The sequence below is a fragment of the Danio rerio genome, chromosome 10, assembly GCF_049306965.1.
Source record: "Danio rerio strain Tuebingen ecotype United States chromosome 10, GRCz12tu, whole genome shotgun sequence".
Lineage (NCBI taxonomy): Eukaryota > Metazoa > Chordata > Actinopteri > Cypriniformes > Danionidae > Danio > Danio rerio.
The window spans coordinates 8,832,474-8,857,934 of NC_133185.1; the positions used below are offsets into that span (position 1 = coordinate 8,832,474).

The 25,461-nt window shown below is 34.8% G+C and overlaps 2 protein-coding genes across 6 annotated transcripts in view; both read right to left on the reverse strand.

Annotated features, from left to right (window-relative positions):
- plpp1a (phospholipid phosphatase 1a) overlaps positions 1-16,162 on the reverse strand; it is a 29,508-nt gene extending 13,346 nt beyond the window's left edge. The window contains exons 1-3 of one of the 5 annotated variants that reach the window (XM_073914441.1): positions 15,741-16,162; positions 9,668-9,822; positions 3,274-3,425 (exon numbers count right to left, since the gene is read on the reverse strand). In XM_073914441.1, coding sequence (XP_073770542.1) covers positions 3,274-3,297 — 24 coding nt within the window. In that variant the 5' untranslated portion in view covers positions 3,298-3,425; positions 9,668-9,822; positions 15,741-16,162. Of the gene's footprint in view, positions 1-3,273; positions 3,499-9,667; positions 9,823-15,740 lie in introns of those variants that run through there. The other 4 variants (XM_005155458.5, XM_692415.10, XM_073914442.1 and 1 more) reach the window with 4 other exon arrangements.
- A 1,393-nt stretch (positions 16,163-17,555) lies between these two features.
- Positions 17,556-25,461, reverse strand: part of csgalnact1a (chondroitin sulfate N-acetylgalactosaminyltransferase 1a) — a 93,118-nt gene continuing 85,212 nt past the window's right edge. The window contains exons 7-8 of the mRNA XM_001333443.9: positions 25,214-25,295; positions 17,556-20,112 (exon numbers count right to left, since the gene is read on the reverse strand). Coding sequence (XP_001333479.4) covers positions 19,823-20,112; positions 25,214-25,295 — 372 coding nt within the window. The 3' untranslated portion in view covers positions 17,556-19,822. The remainder of the gene's footprint in view (positions 20,113-25,213; positions 25,296-25,461) is intronic.

The window sequence follows — 25,461 nt, forward strand, 5'->3', positions numbered from 1 at the left end:
TACATATTTCATTCCTCTGCGTACCACTAGAAGGAAGCCTGCGTACCACTAATGGTACACGTACCACAGTTTGAGAACCACTGCTTTAAAGGATAGCACTGAAATGTAGATGCTACACACAAGATAAAAAGCCTGCATTACAGAAACAGTTATGAGATGTAACCACAGAAACGGTCTTTGTCTAAACCTCTCACTATGTGACTTTCTGTGGTAGATGGGCTTCTATGGGAAAATGTATGTGGGTAGAATATCAGAAGACAAGCTTTTTTTCGCTCGACTTCTGTTTAACACTACTCAAATCAATCATATTTTTAGGAACAGGAAGCGTATAATAGATCGGTTTTTTTTTTTTTCATTGTAATCCCATTTGACAGATCATTTGTTGAACAACAAAAGTTCTCAAGAACTCTTATTTCTGTCTTTTCCAGAGAATATCTGTGTTTCCACCCAAAGATGCAAATTAAATTTATGCGTAAAAACTGGACTATCGCATGTAAAACGTGCAAATAAAGCAGCGTTTCAATCAAAGTAGTCAAAGAGAACACAATCGTCACTTCCTGATTAACTGGTGCCAAATATTAACAGGTAAAAATGGAATTTACTGAGGTGGGAAAAGCTGCATCAATCTTTTCTTAATAGAATCAATGATTTGCGCCTTAGAAGACAGTAAGCTGACATGCTTTTAAATGCGTGGTGGCATTTAAAGACATGAGACGTGGAGCACAGACGCTCTTGACAGTTCTGGAAGTAATTAATCACATGATAACACTAATACTAAAATGGTTAAGGTGTTTTAGAATGACCAAAACAACATTTCAGATGTTTTACAATGCAGTCAGACTGCTGGTTTATCCACTCACACACATTTTTATCATCACATAATCTTATAACAAAAATCTGATGATTTTTTTTTTTACTTGAGTACTAGAATTTGTTTCATAAAAGTTTCTATCATAGCTCAAGATTCCAAGAGCTCCAAAAATTAGCCTATATGACTTTATATTCCACTGTGTGGGATGAAGACATTAATAACAGACAAGACGAAGTTATTAATAAGAGCTATGTTTGCATTCAAAGATGCAAATAAGACAGGGATATCGTGTAAAATATTCGCGAATGAAGAAACATTAACATCCATCCAGTGATGGAAATTAAATAAAAACGTCACTTCCTGATAAACTAAGGCCAAATATAGAAAAAAAATGTAGGAGAAGCCATTCTGGGACTTATATAAAAACATAAAAAAAACATTTCGAAGATGAAACATAAATGTGCAGTAGCTTCTGGGAGGTAATAAAATGAAGCACTTTGATGATGGACTTTGGCTAAGAAATTTTAAAATGACCAAAACAACATTTCAAATGTTTTACAATGTGCTTGGTCCATTGGTTTGTCCATTAATGCTCCATTTTTGTTATCACATAGTCTATTAAAACAAAATCACATCATTTTTTGATGCCCATGCTGGAATATACTTGGTAAATTTGTTTTAATCGTAGTTTATGCACATTTTCCTAGTTTTTCATAAGTTTTAACAACACAATCTCACGGCAATCCATAACTTGTTGATTTAGTGGCTAATTGCATGAATTCGTATGACCTCATTTTTACAATTCAATATAATTTTCTTAATCCCCAATGACGTTTGGGTTTATCCCTTTCAAGGCAGGCGTTGCTGATTTGCAACAGTTAAAACTTAACTACCTTATTACTCCAGATACATATTTTATGAGTTTTTTTACTCAGAAGTAGCACTGCAGGACAAGGTTGTCCAAATGGCCCGCCTGAAGTGCAAAGTACTTCTGTGCTTTACAAAAGACAAAAACTGTTTCTTGGAGTACCACATGGCAAAGTGACTTGGAAACATGACCTACTCAATGAGGATTTGAGATATTAGATGTGGATCCCATATTGTTTTTGTTGTTGTTCTGCCAATGAAAAGCAATTGGTTACATTGTTTGAAAAGTTGTATATAAAGAGTTAATGTTCATATTATGTTTAGTCGTCAGTGTCTAATTACCACACTGAGCAAATGTTGCATTTTTGCAACATCCCAGAACGCCTTGCATGTGAAGGTCTCTCTAAAAAAAAAAAAAGTCAGGATTCTATTGTACTACCCCATATGATAATTTTTCCCTGATTTTTCCTGTTTCTAAAACTTAATTTGAGCCTGAGAGGGTTAAAGGCGGGGTTGGGTGCCATGCCTCTTACCTAAAATCGTACATTTTCACATGACTGAACTCCCACAATTTTTTTTTTCATATGACTGAACCAAATTAGCCACTAAACTGCCGAAATGCGTAGGTTTTTTAATGATTAGCCAAGTGAAAAAAGGCTTTTTCGCACTTGTTCCATATTTTTCCGAGTGCCTTGGACTGATTTTTGCTGTTTATTCTGATGAATCCCTTGCCCAAAGAGCACCGACACATTATTTAAGCATTTTTTAGATGATATTCCAAAATGTGCACAAAATGGGTGGATGAAACCTAAATTCAGTCTCATTCATTAAGCGTTTACACACTTTGAATAAGAGGAAACACTTCTTGGTCTATTTTGACAGCTTCCTGCTGAATATTTCCAAATAAAATTTCATCTGAATGACTCCTTTTGTGTTCAACAGAAGACAGTACATCATACAGGGTTACAACTGCTCTAGAATAAGCAAATGTTTATACCTGACTGAACATTCGGTTTAACCTATTACATCCCTGCAAAAAAATCCACCTTAAACCAGCCTAGGCTGGTTGGCTGGTTTTAGCTGGTCGACCAGGCTGGTTTTAGAGGGGTTTTGGCCACTTCCAGGCTGGTTTCCAGCCATTTCCAGCCTGGTCTTAGCTGGTCAGGCTGGAAAATGACCTGCTGCCTGGTTTAAGCTGGACATAGCTGGTTTTGGCTGGGCTCCCAGCCTGGCAAGGGTGGTCAAGCTGGTTTTAGCTGATCATCTCCCAGCCTAACCAGCTAAGATCAGGCTGGAAATGGCTGGAAACCAGCCTGGAAGTGGCCAAAATCCCTCTAAAACCAGTCTGGTTGACCAGCTAAAACCAGCCAACCAGCCTAGGCTGGTTTAAGCTGGATTTTTCAGCAGGGATCTACAAAACTTTACGTACTCTGAACTGTGGTTAGACCCCAAAGCGGTTTCTCAAGCTGGCAAGAGAACAGTCGTACTGACCAGAGAAGCACGCAACACACATTAGAGGCACAATGAGAGGAGTGAGAGAGAGAGATACAGATATGGGGGAAAGCTGCTAGTACAACAAACAGGTGGGCACTTACAGTAAGCAAAGTGACAGGGATCATAACTCCTCCTAATAACTGATAGGATATGGTGTCCTCTTTATATGGGTACTTGATCGAGTCATCGTTACAGAAAAATCCACGTTTGAATGATTTGTGTTGTATTGTGAGTATTGCAAATGGGAGTCCAACTAGCAAAAAAAGCAGTGAGAGAAACAAAACAAAGGTTAACAGAGTGCTGTATTTTCCCCAATACAACTGCATGACTTTCTATTGGGGAGGTGCCATATAGAAAGAAAAGCTGTGAGTTAGACACAGAATTAGATGTGCTCTTACAGGAAAAAAACACATGAACTTCACGTGTTAAACGTCAAATGGATAAAATGTGAACATTGTAATAATAAATGTAATGTGTGTATTTAAATAGCGCATATTAAAGTGTATGGCTATACACCCAAGGCGCATCACAATCATGAGGGGGTCTTTCAACACCAAGATGCTGCAAAGGCAGCCACGGACAACAGCGCCAGTGCGCACACCACACCACCTGCAGGTGGAGTGAAGAGACAGTGATAGAGCCAATTAGGTGGAAGGGGATGACTAGGAGGCCATGATGGAGAGAATTTGGCCAGGACACCGGGTTTACACCCTTACTCTTTACGAGAAGTGACCACAGAGAGTCAGGAACTCGGTTTAACATCTCATTCGAAAGACGGCACTCACTGATAGTATAGTGTTCTCTTCACTATACTGGGGCATTAGGAACACACAGACCACAGGTCGAGCGCTCCCTGCTGGCTTCACTAACACCACTTCCAAAATCAATCTAGTTTTCCCATGTGGTCTCCCATGCAGGTACTGACCAGGCTCAGCCCTGCTTAGCTTCAGTGAGTAACCAGTTTTGGGCTGCAGGGTGATACAAGTAGGTATAGCTGCAGCCCGGAGACCTCCAAGCGTGAGGTATTACACCGCAAGTAGGTTGGGTGACGTCCAAGTGGGAGGGACTTAAACCACAAGTAGGTTGGGTTTAGGTGGTACAGATAATAATAAAACACATCAGGTTACTGTGAGGTTGGGTTTAAGGTGGGGGTAGGTGTAGACGTTAGTAACCTGTTGTGTTTTATTGTGAGGTTGGGTTTAGAGTTGGGGTAGGTTTAGACCAGGGGTCACCAACCTTTTGGAAACTGAGAGCTACTTCTTGGGTATCGTTTAATGTGAAGGGCTACCAGTTTGATACACACTTCCTAATATCAAATTTGCTCAATTATTATTAATAATTAATGATATTCATCTATGTGAAGACACTGATCATGTTAATGATTACTCACAATAGTTGTCAACATTGATTGGAAACAGACAAATATCAATATGCAACACTTCATTTGTCTGAAATTGTTTTTACATTTTTAAAAGAAATATAACTTAAATGTCATTTTCAATTTTACACCAATGCAAGTGTGATTTAAAAAGTATAGCTACAAAAAATATTAGATGCACTGGTATGTGGTGCTATGGTAAGCTAATTTTATAACAGGCCCACGGGCAACTCATGTGATCCCCGCGGGCACCATGTTGGTGACCCCTGGTTTAGACATTCATAAAGCACAATATTGGACTCCGTCTCGTGTATAAGACATTAAATGAATAAAAACTCCAGGTTTGTACAGGTCACATGGAGATGGAAGGCCCACCCACTTGGAGCTCATGTCCCACCCACTTGGAGCTGGCTCCAACCTCCATTTATACCCTTTTCGAGTGATATGGCTGTGCTATTGAAACAATGGATAATATGAAAATGTGATCTATATGATTAAATGTCCTTGTGGTTTAGCCTATATAGGTAAAACAAGACGGTGTTTAAAAACACGAATTGCTGAACACAGAAGTAATATACGATTAAACGATCAACGAAATCCTATCGCCGTTCATTTTAATGCATTGAAACATAACCTTGCGACTTTGCGATATATTGGCATTGAACAAGTGAAGGTGCCGAGAAGGGGAGGCGATGTTGACAGACTTTTATTACAGAGGGAAGCGTTTTACATTTACACACTAAACACTTTATCCCCGAGAGGTTTGAATTTAGATTTTGATTTAAAATCTTTTTTGTAAGTGTTTGTGCATTCTATATTGTTGTGTACTTTTCCCAGAGATGGGTTGCGGTTGGAAGGGCATCCGCTGCGTAGAGACTTGCTGGATTGGTTGGCGGTTCATTCTGTTGTGGCGACCCCGGATTGGTAAAGGGACTAAGCTGACAAGAGAATGAATGAATGAATTGTTGTATACTAAATATGTACATAATGTTTTTTGCCCCTAGGTCTACTGGCTTTGTTTGAGTGATGTAATTTTGTGCAGGTGTGATGTGCTATATCTATCTAGCCTATAGAATACTGTCTCCGAGGAATTCTATAGTGAGAATTTGTATTTGTATTTTAAATGTCTGTTTGTAATTGTATTCATGTTTTTCACATTGTTTAAGATGTATATTATTGTATGCAATTGTTCCTGTTTACCGGCTTGTTAGCTGATTGTGATAATTGACTGCAGGTGTTGTGTAGAGCTGTTTGTCTATTTCTGGAGGACTTCCATTTGCAACGCTTTACCTGATGAAGACCATGTCGGTCGAAACGTAGTGTTTTTGTAATTATGACTAATAAAATTTTTTGAGAGCTAAAGTGGCAGTGTGCCGACCTACTTTGAATCTTTTGCTACTTAATATGAAAAACAATTCACATGTGATTAAAAATGTACGTGAAGCTCATGCGGTTCTTTTGTAAGAGTTTCAACTTTAACACATGATGAACAGAGTAAGCAAGTAGGTGGTGTTGCAGCCTGGGCTGAAAGTTGCTTTAAAAAGTAGGACACTCACTTTAAAGCATGTTTTATTGTTTTGTTTTCATACCACAGTGGTTTTGAGGTCGAGATGGGAAGTGGAACTTGTCAGAAATAGCTTAAATGATTCAATGGCATGCTATGAGTGATTTCTAGACCACATCAACGTCTTGGGTATTTGTATATACCATCAATTAAGGGTGTGAAATATTACTTCTTCCTTCCAGGCACTGTTCACAACTGAAATGTCAATTGACTCATGACAGGTGATGGTTTTTCATGTTATTTAATTAAAATCACTGCATCATTAAAATCAGTTAAATTAATAATTAATTAAAATCAGTTGATCATATTTAAACTTTGTAACTCTACAGTATATTGCTAAAATCAAGTCCAATTTTTAATCAGCACAATGAATCATCTCGAACTCTCATTGAAAACTGATTTTGAGTCGCCAAATTGCTTCAAGTGTGAACAAACACCCCCAAATGCATTTCCTCTGATGTTTCACACCATCGTGTTACAAAAGAGCTCTTAAATGCTGCTTCACCACAGTTAGAAGCATTAAAAACGGCAACATAAACATTACAAAGGTGCAGGAAGGGCGACTGTGGTAAGACGCCACCGCTAGAAACTTTACAAGCCTGTTGGGTACATGAAGGTTACTCAAGCGTGGCAGCGAAGCATGTGGTAGAGATTAGGACATTTACTTGACATGCAGGGAATATGGTCTGCTAAGTCGTTTGTGTGCGTGTAAATGCTCAATCCGCTAAGAGCTGATATCAGTCATGTGGATCAGAGCAGGTTACCCGGCGTCACCGAGGAAGGCTCCTAGCGTTACACCGTATCTTCTTGCTATCTCTGGTGGAAGCTGCATTGTCATGGTCTGTGATGCGCTGGCTGAACGTATGGGATTTCAGAGTCATTAGGAACACTGGTGTAACATTCACGCCGCACGGATCACTGCTTCAGATCATGTGTGGGTGCGTGTGTGTGTGTGTTTTGCCTGCTCTGGCTTGGCAGGAGAATGGATGCTGAGGGTTGTTTACAAAGAGGTCAAACTCGAACCTTGGCCTATGGGCAGTTTGAGGTTTTCTCAAGCTTGAGGCTTATAGGAAGAAGCCAAACATCAAGGAATAATTTTGAAGAGACGTTTTAGAGGTAAAAGTATGCCATCTGTGCTCCAGGAGATATCAGCCACATTCCAGACAGATCAACATATCCTAGATCTGCCTTCCTTCTGATGTAGATTGATGTTATCTGTATAATCTTGCACGAAAACAGATTGGTTCACCATTATTTTAAAAAGCATACTGACTGAACATGATTTATGCTACTTCACATGTTAAGAAAGTTTTAGCGGTTTGGTGGGTAAACCCAAGGATCCTTTCATGATGAAAACCACAAACTCGGTCCAATTTGCAGCTAGATCTAAAAAAGCAGTAGATTGAAGCAGGGTGTGTTAAAATATGTTTAGAGCCAAAACTATTTCAAACCTGATCTAATCTGAAACAGCTACTTAAGGCCATTTTCTTGTACTTGGTGGACATCCTTGGCTAAGAAGTTAATGAAAAGCAACATGCCCAGAGTTTCCCTTAACAAAGGAACAAATGCATTGCTCAAATGCAACAGAGTTGCAAAAATTGGCTGTTTGTTTCTCAACAGATACAGTGTCTTCAGCGGACACATCATGATATGTCATAACTACAACATGATCTACACTGGAAGTGCTTTTGTTCCTCATTGTGATGTCATTATTCATTGCAATTATAACTGCTGACTTTTACAAAAACATTTTTTTCCTGGTCTTTTGTCTGTTGTTTCTTTTTAACTGTAATTTTTATTACTGAAATTCTACTGTTTTTAACTTTGATAACGAATTATTTTATTGAATTGTACACTCTCAGAAATAAAGGTACGAGAGCTGTCACTGGGATGGTACTTTTTCCAAACATTTGTACTTAAAGGGTCCATATTGGTACCTCAAAAACCTAAATTTGTACCTACAAGTTAAGAGGTACACTTTTGTACTTTTTAGGTATTAATATGGACTCTTTAAGTACAAATATATACCTTTCAAAAAGGCACCACCCTAGTGACAGCTCATATATCTTTAATTCTGACAGTGTACAATGAAGACTATGTTGTTATTTTACAGTTGATTAGTTCATTTTGTACCCGAATACTGCTAAACTCCCCAGAAAACATGGTTTATTTCACTTTTTATTCTTCGATCCATTGTAATTATCTATGCTTTTAATTTATTTATTTTATTTTATGCATGATTCACTCCCCTAAGGAATCAAGACAATCAATCTAAATGAATGAATTTTTTTATAAATAGGGCTATGCAAGCTATCTGGTGAAACTGTATGTATATATATATATATATATATATATATATATATATATATATATATATATATATATATATATATATATATATATATATATATAAATATATATATATATATATATATATATATATATATATATATATATATATATATATATATATATATATATATATATATATATATATATATATATCACAGGAAAACCAAGTGAAGTTTTGCAAACTAATTTTGAGAGGAGCACGTAATATGATTGATCGTGGCTGGTCTCTCATCCGTAATCATTAGTAAGCCAATCGGATTAATCCAAACTTACTACAAATAGTCCATCTAGTACTCACTTATCTTCCGTTTTTGAACAATCCCCCCTTCCACCCCATCTCCTCTTTTCCTCCGTTACCAGGGGAAGCTCCCAAGAACTACCTGATCTCGTACTCCCTTACATGCTCATCGACCAGCTGGGAGCCTTGGGCTCAATTATCTCCAAGCTCAGGGTTCTTTCCCAGGACAGCATGCCAAACATGCTAATATTAATTTAAATCTAAAGTGCAAACTCTTGAAATAATACCACAATGTCATATTTTATGCATATAATGTATGAATGCGAGTAAATAAAGAACTAAGCGAAATGAAGTCTGCTAATAATATGAAGTGTTTTTCCTACTAACTACTAAATTTAATCAAGTTATTTAAAGCCTCATTTAAAATGGTGGCTTTTTTCACATAGTCTATGACGTGCTGGACATTTAATGTGGGATGGAAACCTCTGAAGTTTCATTCGAGTAAGTAAATGATGATTTTTCATGACTATCTCCTTCAGTGTCACATTGCTTTGCTATGATAAAAGATTCATGAAAAATAAAGGATTATTTTTTTATTTGACTAATGCTAAAGTGTAGCTTTTAACTCAGAGTTAACTCAGGCAGCACTTCCAGCATAGACAACATATGACAGCGGTCTTGTAAAGTTAGACCTCTCAATGCAATCACACAAATGACTTGAGCAGCTGCCTTCAGGCCAACCAATAAAGCTCCATTAATATGGCCCTCTGCACCTGTTTACTTGTCAAATGTCATGTTGAAACAGCTGCTGTCTGATGTCCCCTTGACTGTTTGCTCATTTAAAACAAAGAGCCTGTAAATCCAATATCCCATTAAACTCAATTTAAACATCAAAACAAGTTCGAGTGAGAAGGGAAGACACTGGGCATGTCTGGTGTACATATCTATCTGGAATTTACTTACACTACATATGGGAAGTGTGAAGCCCACTGTGTAGAGCACAGTGGAGGTGACGGTGCTGCTGTGGAAAGGGTAGCGGATGCTTTCATCATTACAGAAAAAGCCCCGCTGATACGGTTTGATTTTACCCAGGTTAAACGCTGCAAGCGGGAGATCAGCTGTAGGTGAAGAAGGGTTAACAATAGGTTAACAGATTGATAAAGGGCCTACTAACCAATCAAATGCAAGGGCTGTTTCCCAGTGTCGATGTGATTGGCTGATGCCACCTGAGAGACAAGGATTTCATGACGGATGTGGGTTTATTATAAGAAGATGGCAGAAATGTCACCTGACCAGGTGGTGCCATAGACTTTAACTATCTGTTCAGTTAAGCGACGAGTGTAAAGCAATGTGTGCCCAATGACAGTTTTACAAGAGGTTAATTATGTAAGAGTATCCAGGATATAATATAAGAAATAAATACCTTGTTTCAAAACATGTCAGGTTCTTTAATGTCCCAGACCTGTCCTAATGACGAGATTGTACCTTTAAAAAGAGTTCATGCCCTCATAAACTCATAATTAAAATGTGTAAGCTGGGAATTTTCTGAGGGCAATGACTTGTGCTGAGTGATCCTGTAGATTCATTTATTGTAAGAGTTGAAAATGGCTTCTGAGTCTGATGATTTGATCATCCCAAAATAGAACTCTACATTATTTTATTCTGAAATTATGGTAATTAGAACATGTGTAAACACATAATCATATGGTAAGGATTGGAGTAACAAAAATCAAATATTAATAAATAAATGAATAAATAAAACTATTAATTAATAATAGTAAATAAAAAAATAACCCTCCACAAAAAATTACATTCTTAAAGCATTTTTTTTTTTTACAAATATCATTCATTTTGAAAATATCATAAACATATATATTACGAAAACATGAATGCACTGAATATGACATGACTTATGTAAAATGGGGCATTGCAATATTGCATTTCTAACATTTCAAAAGTATTGTAGTAATATTTAAATGTATTGTAGTATATTTTGTGCCGTTTAAATATATCATTAATCATCAATCATAATCTTTTTAGGGGCATCACATGACATTCTGTAATCTAGCTTATTACTTTTTCCAAAACTATATGAGAGTTTTTTAATTCTGCCATTTCCTATTTATTTATGGTAATGCCATCAGACTGCTTTGGCTTTTACAATTTGGAATGGAATATTACTGGACTTTTTACAAGTTATAAACTGTTTTTTCCTCATCATTTAAAAAAAAAACTTTGTGAAGTGAAGATAACAAATGTTTTTTTTAATGTAATTATGTTTCTTCTATAATTCAGTAATAAAAGGTTTTAACCTTTTAAAAAATCATTTAAGTTATTCATTCATTCATTTTCTTGTCGGCTTAGTCCCTTTATTAATCAAGGGTCGCCACAGCGGAATGAACCGCCAACTTATCCAGCTCGTTTTTAAACAGCGGTTACCCTTCCAGCCACAACCCATCTCTGGGAAGCATCCACACACACTCATTCACACACACTCATACACTACAGACAATTTAACCTACCCAATTCATCTGTACCGCATGTTTTTGGACTGTGGGAGAAACCTACCTACTGCGCCACTGCGTCACCCCTCATTTAAGTTATACAAATTTAAATAGTTCAGTCAGATTAAGGTTAACTAATATTGACCCAACACTAATCGATTAAGTTAACTTAACACTTTTAACAAATTTATGTGGATTGAACATAAACAAATTAAGTTGTCCCAATGAAATCTCAAGAATTGTGTTGTTTCAGCTCATTTTAAATCAAGTAGTTTGAACAAGCAAAAAAAATATTTATGGAGTGTAAGTTGAGATGACTAGAAAAGTTAATTTGATTCAACTAAAACATTTTTTTACAGTGCATGAGCAGTCTAGTAAAAATACATTTCTGATAAAACATCTTTTTAACCAGCATTTCATCCTCCAACCTCCAAATCCAATGTATAAATAAATCAAAGAAATCACAGCTACATTCAACTCATTTAAAATGAGCTGAAACAACACAATTTTTTAATTTTTGGCACAACTTAATTATTTTATGCTCAATCCACTTACATTTCTAAAAACTAATAAGTTAACTCAATTCCTTTATGTTGTCCCAACATAAATCGATTGAGTGGAACCCAGCATTTTTACAGTGTAAAACGCTTATTTACCAACATAAACCCTTTCTGCTAGTGTCTCCGTGCTCATTCCAGACACTCTATTATTGTCACATACGGCCTTTAAATTTTCAGCTGACATGAATGTGTATTTATCCCTCCCGTTCTGCGCTAATTCGACTTGACGGTCTAAAGTCTAACATGAGAGCTTACATGTAAACTTTGAATCCTCTATAGCCTCAGCCTATTGTTGCTGCAGTTGCAAGGCACTGTGGGAAAACGACACAAGCCCTCATTCATTCAGCCTGAGGCTTCTCTCGCAGTTAAAGACTATGGATCTGTTAGTGACACTAAGAGCATGTGACAAACGCACATGTATAGATAAAGCTGTCTGGGGGAAGAGCTGAATCGAGGTAAAACTAAACAGTTTTGTGCTTCAATAAAGGCTCAACAGAAGGCAAAGCAACTGGAAAAGTCTTTCGTGTTGCTTCTGTGAATTCTCATAGCTCTAGTTTAGGTGGTATGTAAATATGCATTTGTAAATGGAAAACTCACATGGGTGTGAGCTTCCTTTGAATATAAAGGGGTGTTTACGTGACGTCGTTTAACCACTGAAAACATTTTACGCATTTCTGCGGGTTATTTAAATAACAACGACGACAGCTTTTTTTTGTTTGTTTGTTTGTTTTTGTGGATTGAAGTAATTGTAGGGTGCTTTAACAATGATGTTGCCTGTACGCAAAATTTGCCAAGAATGTAAAAGAATAAAGTTTCCATGTTTAGTACTTTGGTGTTAAATAAACCTTGCTAAAAAAACATGGCACCCTTCTGTTGTTTTATGCAACTAAATACCAACTTTTAATCTTAAATTTGTCCACAATAGTCACATCGCAGAATATGCAATGTTGAGTTAGAATTATAGTTGACCAGAAACCGAAGGTTTGAACCACAATAGAGTGAAAGTTTGTCATTTGTATGCGTTTTTAAGGACTGTAACTATGTGCGCATTTTGAGATAGTTCAAAGCATTCAGACACACAAAAATGTATCGTTTGTAACTAATAAAAATTCATTGTATGGGATTATTTAAATGATGAAGACTATGGAGTGTTATTATACATTTAATTATTTAATTAATTTACCTGAATGCTGTTAGACTCTCTAGAAACCCACAGAGCACTGTTTATTTCACTTAATCTTTGCTCCAATGCGTTTATTTATGAATGTAGTTAGTTTATTTTTTTGTATACAAGCTAAAGTTTTCACTAAAATACGGAAACCGTTTCTGGGGTTTTTGATTAAGCAAGTATTTTACAGTACTTAAAAAATACTCAAAAATGCATCTGTCTGTTTTCAAACTATCCTATTTGATTTAAGTCACACAAGTGGCAATTTCACATCCGTCACATCCATAACAGAAAGATGTCACATCCATAATGACAATTTTTCCTCATCAATGTGAAAATATGAAATAAAATAAAATCAATCATTTTTGTTTTATAGAGAGCCAACTTGTGTCCTTTTGATTATTGTTGTTTCTTTTGGGTTGTGCAGTTTAAATCACTGAATTTCTACAAAGTATGGTGTATGCTGCAACTCCCCGGACTTTTTTCATCGCATCAATATTTACCATTTATTTACCTCATTTAAAGTACAAAACATGTTTACAGACTGATATTTTTCTGGTCCTATAACTCTGTAGTCAGTTGTTCTGGAAAATATAAACAAAAGTTTCAAGATGATGTTAACATATGCTTTCTCTGTGAATTTATGTGTTGAGTTTTTACTGCAAATGTCACACCCACGGTGGAATTGCTCATATGATAAATTATATAAAGATATATTTATATAAAATAATATAAAGAAGACCTATACATCATTCACTCTCCTACAAAATCATCCTGATCAATAGAAAGACATGACTTTCCAAATAAGAGTTAAATGATCTGGTGAAATTGTATTCATACTGTAATAAATATCACAGAGAAAAAATATATATATATATTGCAATGTCCAATTATTCCAATATCAGGCTGCCTTGATATACTCACACACTCACACACACACACACACACACACACACACACACACACACACACACACACACACACAAAAACACACACACACAAACACACACACACAAACACACACACACAAACACACACACACACACACACACACACACACAAACACAAACACACACACACACACACACACACACACACACACACACACACACACACACACACACACACACACACACACACACACACACACATTCTATCATTACAATCAGTTTCATTGAGTATCTTTAGTTTTTGTATGGACCCTTATGATGTAGAGCAATTTAACAGTATTGTTGCCAAAATGTTCAAAAATTAAAAAAAAAAAAAAAAAAAAAACTTACTTTGTTTTACTAGTCTGTCATGTAAACATCAAAATGACCAACATTTGTGTTAAACAGTCAGGTGGTCAATACTATTACTGTAAACATTCAGTTTTGTGATATTATAGCTCATCTTACTTGCCTATCCTACTAACACAATGCAAAAATTCAGCTGAAATGATTCCTCCGTCTATCAAAGGACAAGAACAAACAGATCTTATATGAAAGTGACTCAGATAGCTACTTTGCGGGAAGTCTGTTTGTGTAAAAACATTTTAAAACGTTCCCCGGTGCATGGAAAAATCCCAAAATAAACACAGATCAAAATTTCCATCATATGATCAGTAAGACTGAGCAGCCTATTGGCGAGCAAACAAGTTTTACTGAGCACATGATTTTAATGACTGGAGTCTTTTGTGATTATCTGGATTTCAAAATTATTTTACAGCAACAATTATATTGCATGATAACGAAAACCAAGGCTTGTAATCACGCTGAACAGTTGAAATGTATTCTCAGGCAGATTTCTATAAATGACCACACACAAGCTGGGAACAAATGTTATAAAATTCATCCAGTCGATTATAACATTTGATAGTCAAAACAACTGAATCGATGAAATCTTTCTGCTTCTATATCTATGAAAACAAATTAAGAGAACACTTAAAGATTCTGTTTCTGTTAATTTACTGGACATAAGGCAAGGATTAGAGTAAATTATTAATATTTGTTTAAATCTATAAAGGTCTGATGACATTTCCCCCACATTTAAGACAACAACATTGCCATTCTGAGTTTTATTTTTAGTCTTTTCAGCAGAAGAGAATGTGTCGGAATAACAAATGTTTTATTTAGTTGTGATAGAAAATCAGATGTATTCTAACAAAAAACTACGTTCTTAAAACTTCTGCAGTTAAAACATTGGTATTGTGATATGAAGAATAAAAACATGTCTGAAAACAGTAACTTTTGTTGCATTCATGCAATTTTTCGCACAATTTCTTACATTTTAAATTAGGAGAATATTACAGAATGAAACAAATGACATTTAGGCAACTCAACACAATGCAGAGAAACGAATGATAAAGAGGTCTCTCAATTTCACTCTAGACCTATATAGGCTACACTGTCATGATGTGTCAAATATATTACAGTCGAATTCATGGTCTGCAAGTTTTCTCGTGTTATTTATAAAAAAATGATCATTAGCGTTTCACGTGTTTTCATGAGTCATTGTTATGCCCAAGAAGATCTGCATAATGGAACGCCCAGTATATACGGAAACGTTCATATGATGTAAGTAGACTACAGTACATTTTGCACTATGACGCACATTATTGGGTGTAGTTCATGGTTATTATGGCAGTGCAATTGTCATTTTGAATTCCATGCAATAAATAGCGTTCATGGCAACATCTACACACGCCTTTATGGGCACATATTCATGCGTAAAAATGTTATAATTGGTTGTCACAGTGCTGTAAGATAAATACAGAGAAACAAACAAGGACTACTTAAGTTTTTAGATATAAAAACAATGCTTACCAAGTATTAGGCACGCGATGTCAAGCAATATAAAAGGGATTCCTCTGGTTTCAAACATCTTATCAGTGTCCTTCCGTGCGTCACTTTTGAAATTAAAGGCTTTTTTTTAAGGCGTCCTCGGTGTCTTCTCTGTAAAAAGACTGACTGTAAACACTTCTAGCGGTTTAGTTATAGAGAAATGAGCTGCAGGGGCGCGCACTAACGCGAGTCTAAGCGCGCTTAATAACATTGACCGCGTAATGGCGACTAATAATCAGCCGGATAGCAGAAAGAACGGGCTGTTGGGTCTTAGTTCCTTGGATATGATGACCATTTCAGCGCATGAGGTTAAGAATAAGTGATGACGAGCCGGTGTGCGGTGTTTCTGGCGACGGGATTAAAAGGAGTCGGGTGTCTTGTGGCTCCACACCTCCGGAGCTTCTGCTCCTGCTATCTTGACGGAAAACAGCTGACGCGGATTGCAACCAATCACATCTCTCGATTACTCGATGACCACGCCCTTAGGATAGGCCTTCGCCCACGAATATTAGCTGTCAAATGTAAAAAAAGATCGACCTATATGTCAGTAGAGAAACATTGTTTTTTTGTGTGTGTATAATGATGTATGACCATCATTTTTAAACGTGATTCACTGTAGACATCCACTAAAATGTCATTACAATTGTTACAAGTTGTATGCCAAAAAATTGTGTTTAGTGCAAGAATGATGACAGTGAAGCCTTAATATAGGCCTACTAATAAAAATATCATCATTTTAGATGAGTAAGTACGGATAAATGATTTGTAGCCTAAAGGTCAGAAATAAATAAAATGATTAAAGCAGGGATGCCCAAACTTTTTGTTATAAAGGACCAAAAACCATTGAGAGCCATATGGGCCCTTGAAATATATCAAGCTGTATAACAAAGTTACCGTGGATAATGCCCTCATTTAATTCAAAATAATAATAATAAAAAAACATGACATTAATCAGATTAAGTAATGCATTATATATATATATATATATATATATATATATATATATATATATATATATATATATATATATATATATATATATATATATATATATATATATATTTACACTTTATAATTAACCTTTTATAATTAAAACAGGAATTTCACTTAACACAATGAAGTTTAATGCCAAATTTACAACATATAATTTAAGCATTTAATCGAAGTTAGTTTTTTTGTAGCTTAAAATAAAACCAACTAATGAAAGGTTATTTTAAATTAGAAATGTCAATGTATATTAATGGTATTAACTCCAACCGTCTCCAAAATTCTCTCTCTCTTCTCTGATGGGATGGATAGATGGGCTATCTATCTATCTATCTATCTATCTATCTATCTATCTATCTATCTATCGATCGATCGATCGATCGATCGATCGATCGATCGATCGATCGATCTATCTATCTATCTATCTATCTATCTATCTATCTATCTATCTATCTATCTATCTATCTATCTATCTATCTATCTATCTATCTATCTATCTATCATGTTAATTATATATACACTTATTATAAACCATTAAAGTCTTTATTCTGTTTCGCACCTTCATCACCCTCTAGTTATCAGCCATTGATAATAATAATAACTTATATTAATAAATGTCTTTAATACTAGGAAAAGAAGAACATATAAATAAGACCTAGTGAGCGTTCTGTTTTAAAATGTCAATTAAAACAAATAATGTAGTCATATTATGATAAATAAAAAAAGATTGAAAGAAATTATTTTTCTTTAAAAAATATTTTTGTAGAAAAATTGTAGACACTCAAACGACACTAAAAAGACTAATTTAAACCATGTAGTGATGTTTCTTTATTTTTAAACAAAGACAAAATGGCACTAATTGGTGCTAATTGGTGCAACAATATTAGTGGTGCAATGTTTTTAAAAAAGTGCAGAAAACACCAAATAATGAGCTCATAACGCTGCCAGAGTGCCTAAAGTTAAAATGTGTCAGATTTTTGGTACCAGATGAAGAACTGTTGTCTATTGACTCGATTGATTTGATTTAGATAGCGTTTCTGCAATGCTCTCAATTTTTTATTTTCATATTTTTTATTTTCATATTTATTTTTATTATTTTTATTTTGTTTTGTTAGTCGTTTCTCTTTCTACAGTTAATGTCGCCTGTATTTTCCTTCTTGTTGTATCTCTCATATTTATCTCATGATTGTGGCTGTATATTTACATTCATGAATAATAATAAAAAAGTGCCTAAAGTTATAACGATGCAGTGCTGCCATCTAGAGGTGAAGTCTGGACAACATTTTCATTCAAATGATTGTGTAAAGAAGAAAATCAGTGACGCTTTTTATTTGGTTTATTTTACTTAAGGGAAAAAATCCAAATATATATTTTTTATATTTACAATATACCAAAGTGAATTCTCCCCAAATAACAAATAAAAAAGAAAGCAGACATAAAAGAGCAAGCTTTGGAGATGAAAAAGTTCCCAATAAATATTTTTAAATTATCTCCAGCTCTTAACCTGTCTGTCAGACCTGTGTTCTGCACGATTTAATTAGTAAATCTAAAGGTTCAGCAAGTGTCATTTTAAGGTATTCATCAAAACATGAAAATTAGCTCTTGTAAATAGTCTCTAACTGTTTCACTTTATAAAACCAAAGCCTGCACAGATTAGCCTACTTTATTTAGGCTACCTGTATGTAAGACTCTCAAAATGACAGCCAATATTGAGTTGTATTTGAATAATAAGCACCAGAGTTTCAGCAAAATAATCTTGATTGGATACATCTTTGATAGCCTGGGGATGACAGCAGATTTTCATATTTTTGAAGTAAACTAGCTCTTCTACTGTTATTTTTCTGGTCTACTCTTCGAGGGCAAAAGTAGTCAGTTGTACAACATCAATTAAATAAAGGGCTGTTGTTATCACAACTCACATTTAGGATTTGATTTCCAATCATAAAAAGAACTATAAATTTACATTCGAGTATAAAACGAAGTTTAAAACTGTCGGGTTTAGTTTTAACAATCGACACCACAAGATGGCGACACACCATTAAGAAACTAACGGCAGCATTAAAAATAAATCGCAGTTCGTTGAACCACTCGTCATATAAACTGTCTAAATACATGCATTAAGGCTCTTAATCAATGATTCACAAGTCACAACGTATGTACTTACATTATAAGGCGTTTTCTTCCATTCTTAAAAAAAACTCAAAATGTAATTTGTAGTAGGCTATAGCTACACAATGATTTTCCATCATTGTAACCCACTGCTCATTTGAGTGCATTACAGACTCATGATGTGATGCATCTGGATAATACTACTGTAGATCTTTTTGTAACACTCTAAAGAGACTTGAATGTCCTCTGTGTTCACCCACGCTTCACTATCTTGTCTTTAGGGAATGTCTGTCTCCTGCTTTTCTCCTGTGGTGTCTGTTGGTTATCTCAGGGTTTGGCTTAGCATATGTGTGTGTGCGTCAGATTTAAAACCAGCTCTTCATTGAAGGCAAATCTGTAAAATTCCTTTTCTTCCTCTTTTATGCCTAAGGAAAATCTTTTTTTTTTTTCTGTCGACATCTGTTTGCTCTGTTGTTTCAAACCAAAATACTTTCATTTTTCTGTAGAACACAAAAGAAGAAATTTTGAAGAATACGTATGTTGCTCTTTTCCACGAGATTTCAGTACGATTTTGAATTCCAAAATGTAGCAAAAGTAAAATAAAAACATCATAAAAGCAGCAAAAATTGTAAATAAATTCTTTTGGGATACAAACTCAAACTTTGAGATTTCACTAATTGAAATTATTAATATGAAAAGAGATATAATTAATGTAACAAATTAATATTATACTAATAAAAAAACAGTTTTTCTGATTAACAATTTACAAATTTATATGAAACACTTTTATGATGATTTTATGCCATTTTGCGTTCTTTCTGAATCTTTACTCGCTACTTAATCTAGTAACAATGGAAAAGAACAGCCAGAACATTCACTTCTACAGAACATCAAACACAAAAGTGCAAGTTAATGAGGACAGAACACTTGATTCAAGGGTGCTACATTTCCAGAAGTGGTAGCGTCCATCAAGCTTTTTTGGCTCCGCTTCGCTGTTTCTGTTTCCGGAGGTGCGCCTCAATTTCGTGCCGGAAGAGCAACATCCCCAGCTGGCCGTGCGAGGCCTCGTTCATGGCTTTGGACTGCATGCACATCTTGTACTGATCCGGAGGCAGTTCATCAGCGCAGCGCTTCTCATGCCACAGGTGGAAGAGGCCGCGGGACGGGGCCCGAACCACCAGCAGATTACTGTGAAGATACTTTCTGTAGAGGTGCACATCCTCACCGCCCCAGCCTTTAATGTCCACATCAAAACCACCTGGAAGAAGAGGAGACCATCAGAACAAGGAATGAGAGACATCATCAAACATCAGGGGCCCTTAAAGTCATAGTTACCCCCAAAATGAAAATGTACTGACTCTTTGCATAAATGTCATGTAATTGTTGATAAAAGCCTTTGAAATGTATGAAATGCTTGTAATTATATTTCAGTAAATCACATAAACAACTGAAACAAAGATCTAAAAGCAGTTTAGCAGCAAACTTTGTGAAAACTAATATTTGTGTCACTCAAAACTTTTGGCCACGACTGTATTCAGTGTTTGAACATACTGTAAGGGTGATGGATAGAATTTTTATTCTTGGATGAATTTCTTTTAAGTTTTAATCAATAACATGTTTTACCTGTAAAAAAATAAATAAATAATCATTTATGTATTCGAATAACCTACTTTGAAAGAGTTTTAATGTGAAATTCATATAACTATCAGAATCTGTTAAAGAGTTATAGTAATCTGTCATCATTTAAAGGTGTAGATATGCTGTCTGATAAAAATGTATTATCTTAGCTGAGCTGAATTATATAACTAAGATGAATTCAGTCCTGTTATGATACATGTTTCTCAAACTGTGTATGGTATAGTTGTTCTAGTTTAGTCTACCATGTATTCTTGTATGTCAAGAACCAAAAATTAAATTGTGTTTTCATGTTTTATTACTCTGACAGCTATGTATGTGTTTTGCTGCTGTTGTGTTGCTGGTTTAACTGACAACCAATGTAGCCTGAGATTTGTTGTTAGTAAAATGTATTTTTAATTTTGATTAAATATGATATTCTTCCATCTTGTCTGTTTTGCTTAAGTTTTTGAATTACCAATGTTTGGTATTATGCTTAATGTTTTAATATTATGCAGTAGTAGTAGTAGTAATAATAATAATAATAGTAGTGTTTTTTATCAACACTTAATGTGTTAAAATGACACATTTGAGTGTTAAATTAAGTGACAATATGTGTCTTAAAATAGTTTACACATCTGCTGTGTTAAATTCAACACAACATGTGCAGTCCCTGAGCACACTCCACACGTGTTAAAATTTTACACAACATGTGTCATTTTTAACACATCACTTTTTGCAGTGTACCAACTCAACTTGTTCATTCTTCAAATTTTCTCATCTTTAAAAACCCAATTTACTCTTTCTCAGCTTGTTCCAAATTTGTTTAAGATTCCTTTTTTTACAACACTTTCCTTTTTGTTGGAACAACACAATAACATATTTTGAAAAATGTTGAAAACCGGTAGCCATTGACTTCCATATTTTAATTTTTTCCTACTATGAAAGTCAGGCATTTCTTAAAAATTACAAGTAAATTCGTTTCAGCAATTTTTTGCAAAGAGAAGTTGTAACATTACCGGTAATTTGCCAGAATGCTGCGCTGTGTAAACGCAAAGGGAAGATTGCCGGAAAGAGCGCGTTCATGTCTAGAACGAGCTGACGTGAGATGCTTACTATAACCAATCAGAACATTCAGACGCATTCACATCTGCTCTGTTTATGAAAATAAAACCTTTTGAATATTTTTAGGACATTGCTAGATGTTAGTCAGATAACGTTTCTATGCTTCATCTTAATGCCAACTGTGGAAAAATTATCAATAAAATGCTTATGATAAACTGCTGTTTGTTTACCTTCAAGCTCAGCTTCAGTTGCTTGACGCATGCGCACGTGAAGCAGCCGGTGAGGACCAGCAAACACACATTATGTACCATCAACCATTAACCCTCAACAAAAGCCCGACCCCTTCTATGTTTACAAATACAAGCACAGCCGTTTAGAGCTTATTTCTGGGTAATGATGTCAGAATTTACCAGTATTTTGGAATGGAAGTGTGAATGGTCTTTCCCGGAAAAGTTTCGGAACAGCGCTTTTTTGAATTTACCATTGAAGTCATTCTGGTAATTTTCCAGATATTTACTGGTATCACTGTGTGAAAGGGGCTAATGGCTACTGGTTTCCAACAGTCTTCAAAATATCTCTGTCCTTCGTAGTGTTCAGTTGAAAAAAAGAAAGAAACTGAAACCGATCTGGAACAAGTTGATGGAGAGTAAATGATGACTGAATTGAATTTTAATGATCTGAAAATATGATTTTTTTTTTAAAGGACATTTTATTCAAAAAGAAATATTATCCCCATTTACCCCATTACATATTTTTACAGGACTGTTTAATTTTTTTTTTATTCTTATAGAAAAAGAAGATATTCTGAAGAAAGGTTTCACTCATAAAGGTGTTGGTTCCCTTTCAGTTGATAATTACAGTTTTTTACCATTCAGTACAGAGGAAGTCAATTGGAACCAAAACCTTTTTTTAATACTTCAGAACACCCACTTTCTTGTTCCACAGAAAAAAGAAACTCATACATGTTTAAATTGACATGAGAGTCAATAAATGATGACAGATTTATATACTATATATTACAGTTTTTTAGATGTTAGTATCAGTATGTTGGTCTTAAGGATATGTATAGGTTAGTGTACTCTAAAAGAGTGACAAAATTCACATAAAGAAGATATAAACAAACTTTTCACTTCTGCCTAAAATGGATCAACATGTTTTTGATCATGTTTCAAATCTTCTGACCAATCAAATGCTGCTCTATGGTATCTGATATGTCCCGCCCTCTTTAAGATGCTACTGCCATATGTACTTGAGCTCAACCACTCTCACTGGCAAAGCTGTGAAAAAAAACAAAATGCTATTGGTAGTTTTTTCAAAAGGGGGGAGGAGCTACTCTATCCTCCTGAGACCCCGCCCATTGACTTGTGTCCTCTGCAGTGGACATTGTGTTTTCATGAATTTTCTTTGAATTTTTTGAGCTACTCTGTCAAGTCATGTTGTACTGTTCAGATGACACCCTGGGCTTTCTAGAGATGTGTCATTTAATTGGCTGGCATGCTAAAAAACACTTCTTACACTGCATCCAAACAGGCCGACAAACAAAAAAGCAAAAAAAAAAAAAAAAAATGTATGGGAAGGAGAAAATTAAGCTTTTTAAGCAAATTTTTACTATTATTATTACATAGATATTTGCTAATTAAAGTGTCATGAACAATACATTCAGCTTTCAAAGCTGTTAACTTGTTTGTGTTTCAAAATATCATCTTTTTTTTTAAATGTCCACTATAGTGGACACCAGGACCATCTTAGGGTGCTTTCACACCTACACTTTTGTTTCGGAACGTGTCTCGTTTGCCCAGTTAGCGCGGTTCGTTTGGCATATGTGAACAAAGCAATCGCGCTCTGTTCCCAAAGTAATCGCTCCGAGATCGATTGAATGAGGTGGTCTCGGCTCGATTGAAACGAACCCTGGAGAAGTTCGATTGCAGTGAACCCTGACACTCTGACTAATGTAAGGAGAGTTTACTCGCACATGACTTGTTTTAGCTCTTTTGGTCCGATTAGAAACTTTGCAGTGTGAAAGCGAACCGCTCCAAGAGCAAAGAGCAACAATGTAACAATTGTAATCTCTGTTTCAGAACAACTGAATCGATTCACAGGTGTGAAAGCACCCTTAATGTAATTCATGACTGCATGTTGTAGGGGGCAGAACTAAAGCAGAGAGTATTCTTTATAAAATAGTTGTGACAATTAGAGAATTAGAGACAATTAGAGAATGACAATTGCTTTAATGTTAAAATTGTTTTGGAACAACATCACTTCTCTTTTTTTTTGAGTTCGTCTCGCTTTCAGACAAAACTGCTCCAAAAATTTCAATACAGAAGGAAAAAATGGCTTTAGTTTAGTTTTTGTTACATTAATATTGGATTATTATCCCTTTACAGCCATTTCCTGTACAGTTTTGTTGTCTGAGTGGCGATTGTTTCGAACTAAAATGGTCCTGTGGTCCACTACAGCAGACATGCTGTAACATTAAAATTAAAAACAAAATATAAAAACTCTAAATTGTATAATTGTTTAACCCAAAGGATGTAGGAAATCACAAAAAAAAAAAAAAAGAAAAAAGAAAAAAAAATTGGGGTCTCAGGAGGCTATACCCTGTCTTCATGTCTCAGTTGAATTACGTCACACAAAGCACTTCATTTGATTTTAAGAATGTTTTGTGAATCTAAAACTAGACAGAGGAACCATATCTTATTTACAAAAGCACATTCAAACCATGTTATGGCTAATGTGGCCAGCAGCAACATTAATGCATCTGTATTGAACTGAAGAAAAAGGAAACATCGAATAAACACTTTGTTTAGACACATAAACTGTTGTTGTTAAAGGGAAATGTGGACTTCCCTCGAGACAAACTGCTTTGTTGGTCATTTCCTTAATACTTCTGTTTTGTTGTAATTGTTGATCGTCTGTTTCTTTTTCACTTGTTTCAGGTCATTATTAATATTTATCCTTGTTATTTTTATATAAATATTATATGACCTTTATTCACAAGGATATTGTAACATTGGTCAGAAAAATGTTTTATACTCTTTCAACATTAATAATAATGGTAAATGCATAAAAATGAGCACATTATACTGACTTCTGAAGTATTATTTAACACGGAGGATTGGTGTAATGATGCTGAAAATTCATGTTTGTATGACAAAATAAATAACATTTAAAAATACATATGAATATAAAATAAAAAATAATATAAATATTATAATAATATTAATGTATATGAATCTAAAATATATGAAAATACAAAACAATCACTTTAATTTGTAATATGTTTCAGAAAAATATTATAATGCTACTGTATTTACTGTAGTTAATGAAATACATGCAACCCGAGGACAGCATAAAAGACTTCAGAAACTTGAAATATAATAATAATAATGATGATGATGATAATAATAATGATAATATTAATTTGCAGTTCATTCTATTTAACTTCTACATACTGTAATGAATCTGTGCTTAATGTTACAGAACGACCTTTATCGTGATATTTTAATCTGGTTACGAATCCAGTTCTAGACAGATGAGCAACTTTGTCCTACATTTCTGAAATAATGCTCCTAACAGCTGCCCCTCATTTCCGTCAATGTGACTGGCCATTTAAATAAACATAAATGAACTTACTTCATGTAAATGTATGTCAACAGCTGCTAGAGAGGATATCTGTTTACCTATATTGATGAAATCAGATCTGTATTGGCAGGTCATTCCAAAGCCAAAGTCCCTCCAAAAGCCTGTGTCTTTCTTAATGATCTGTAAAAGAGTCACAAAATAAAACTGAACACTCTTATAAACTCTTTTCAGGTTGTTTAGTGTCTGCTATCCCAAATATTACTCAATCATGACATATATATATATATATATATATATATATATATATATATATATATATATATATATATATATATATATATATATA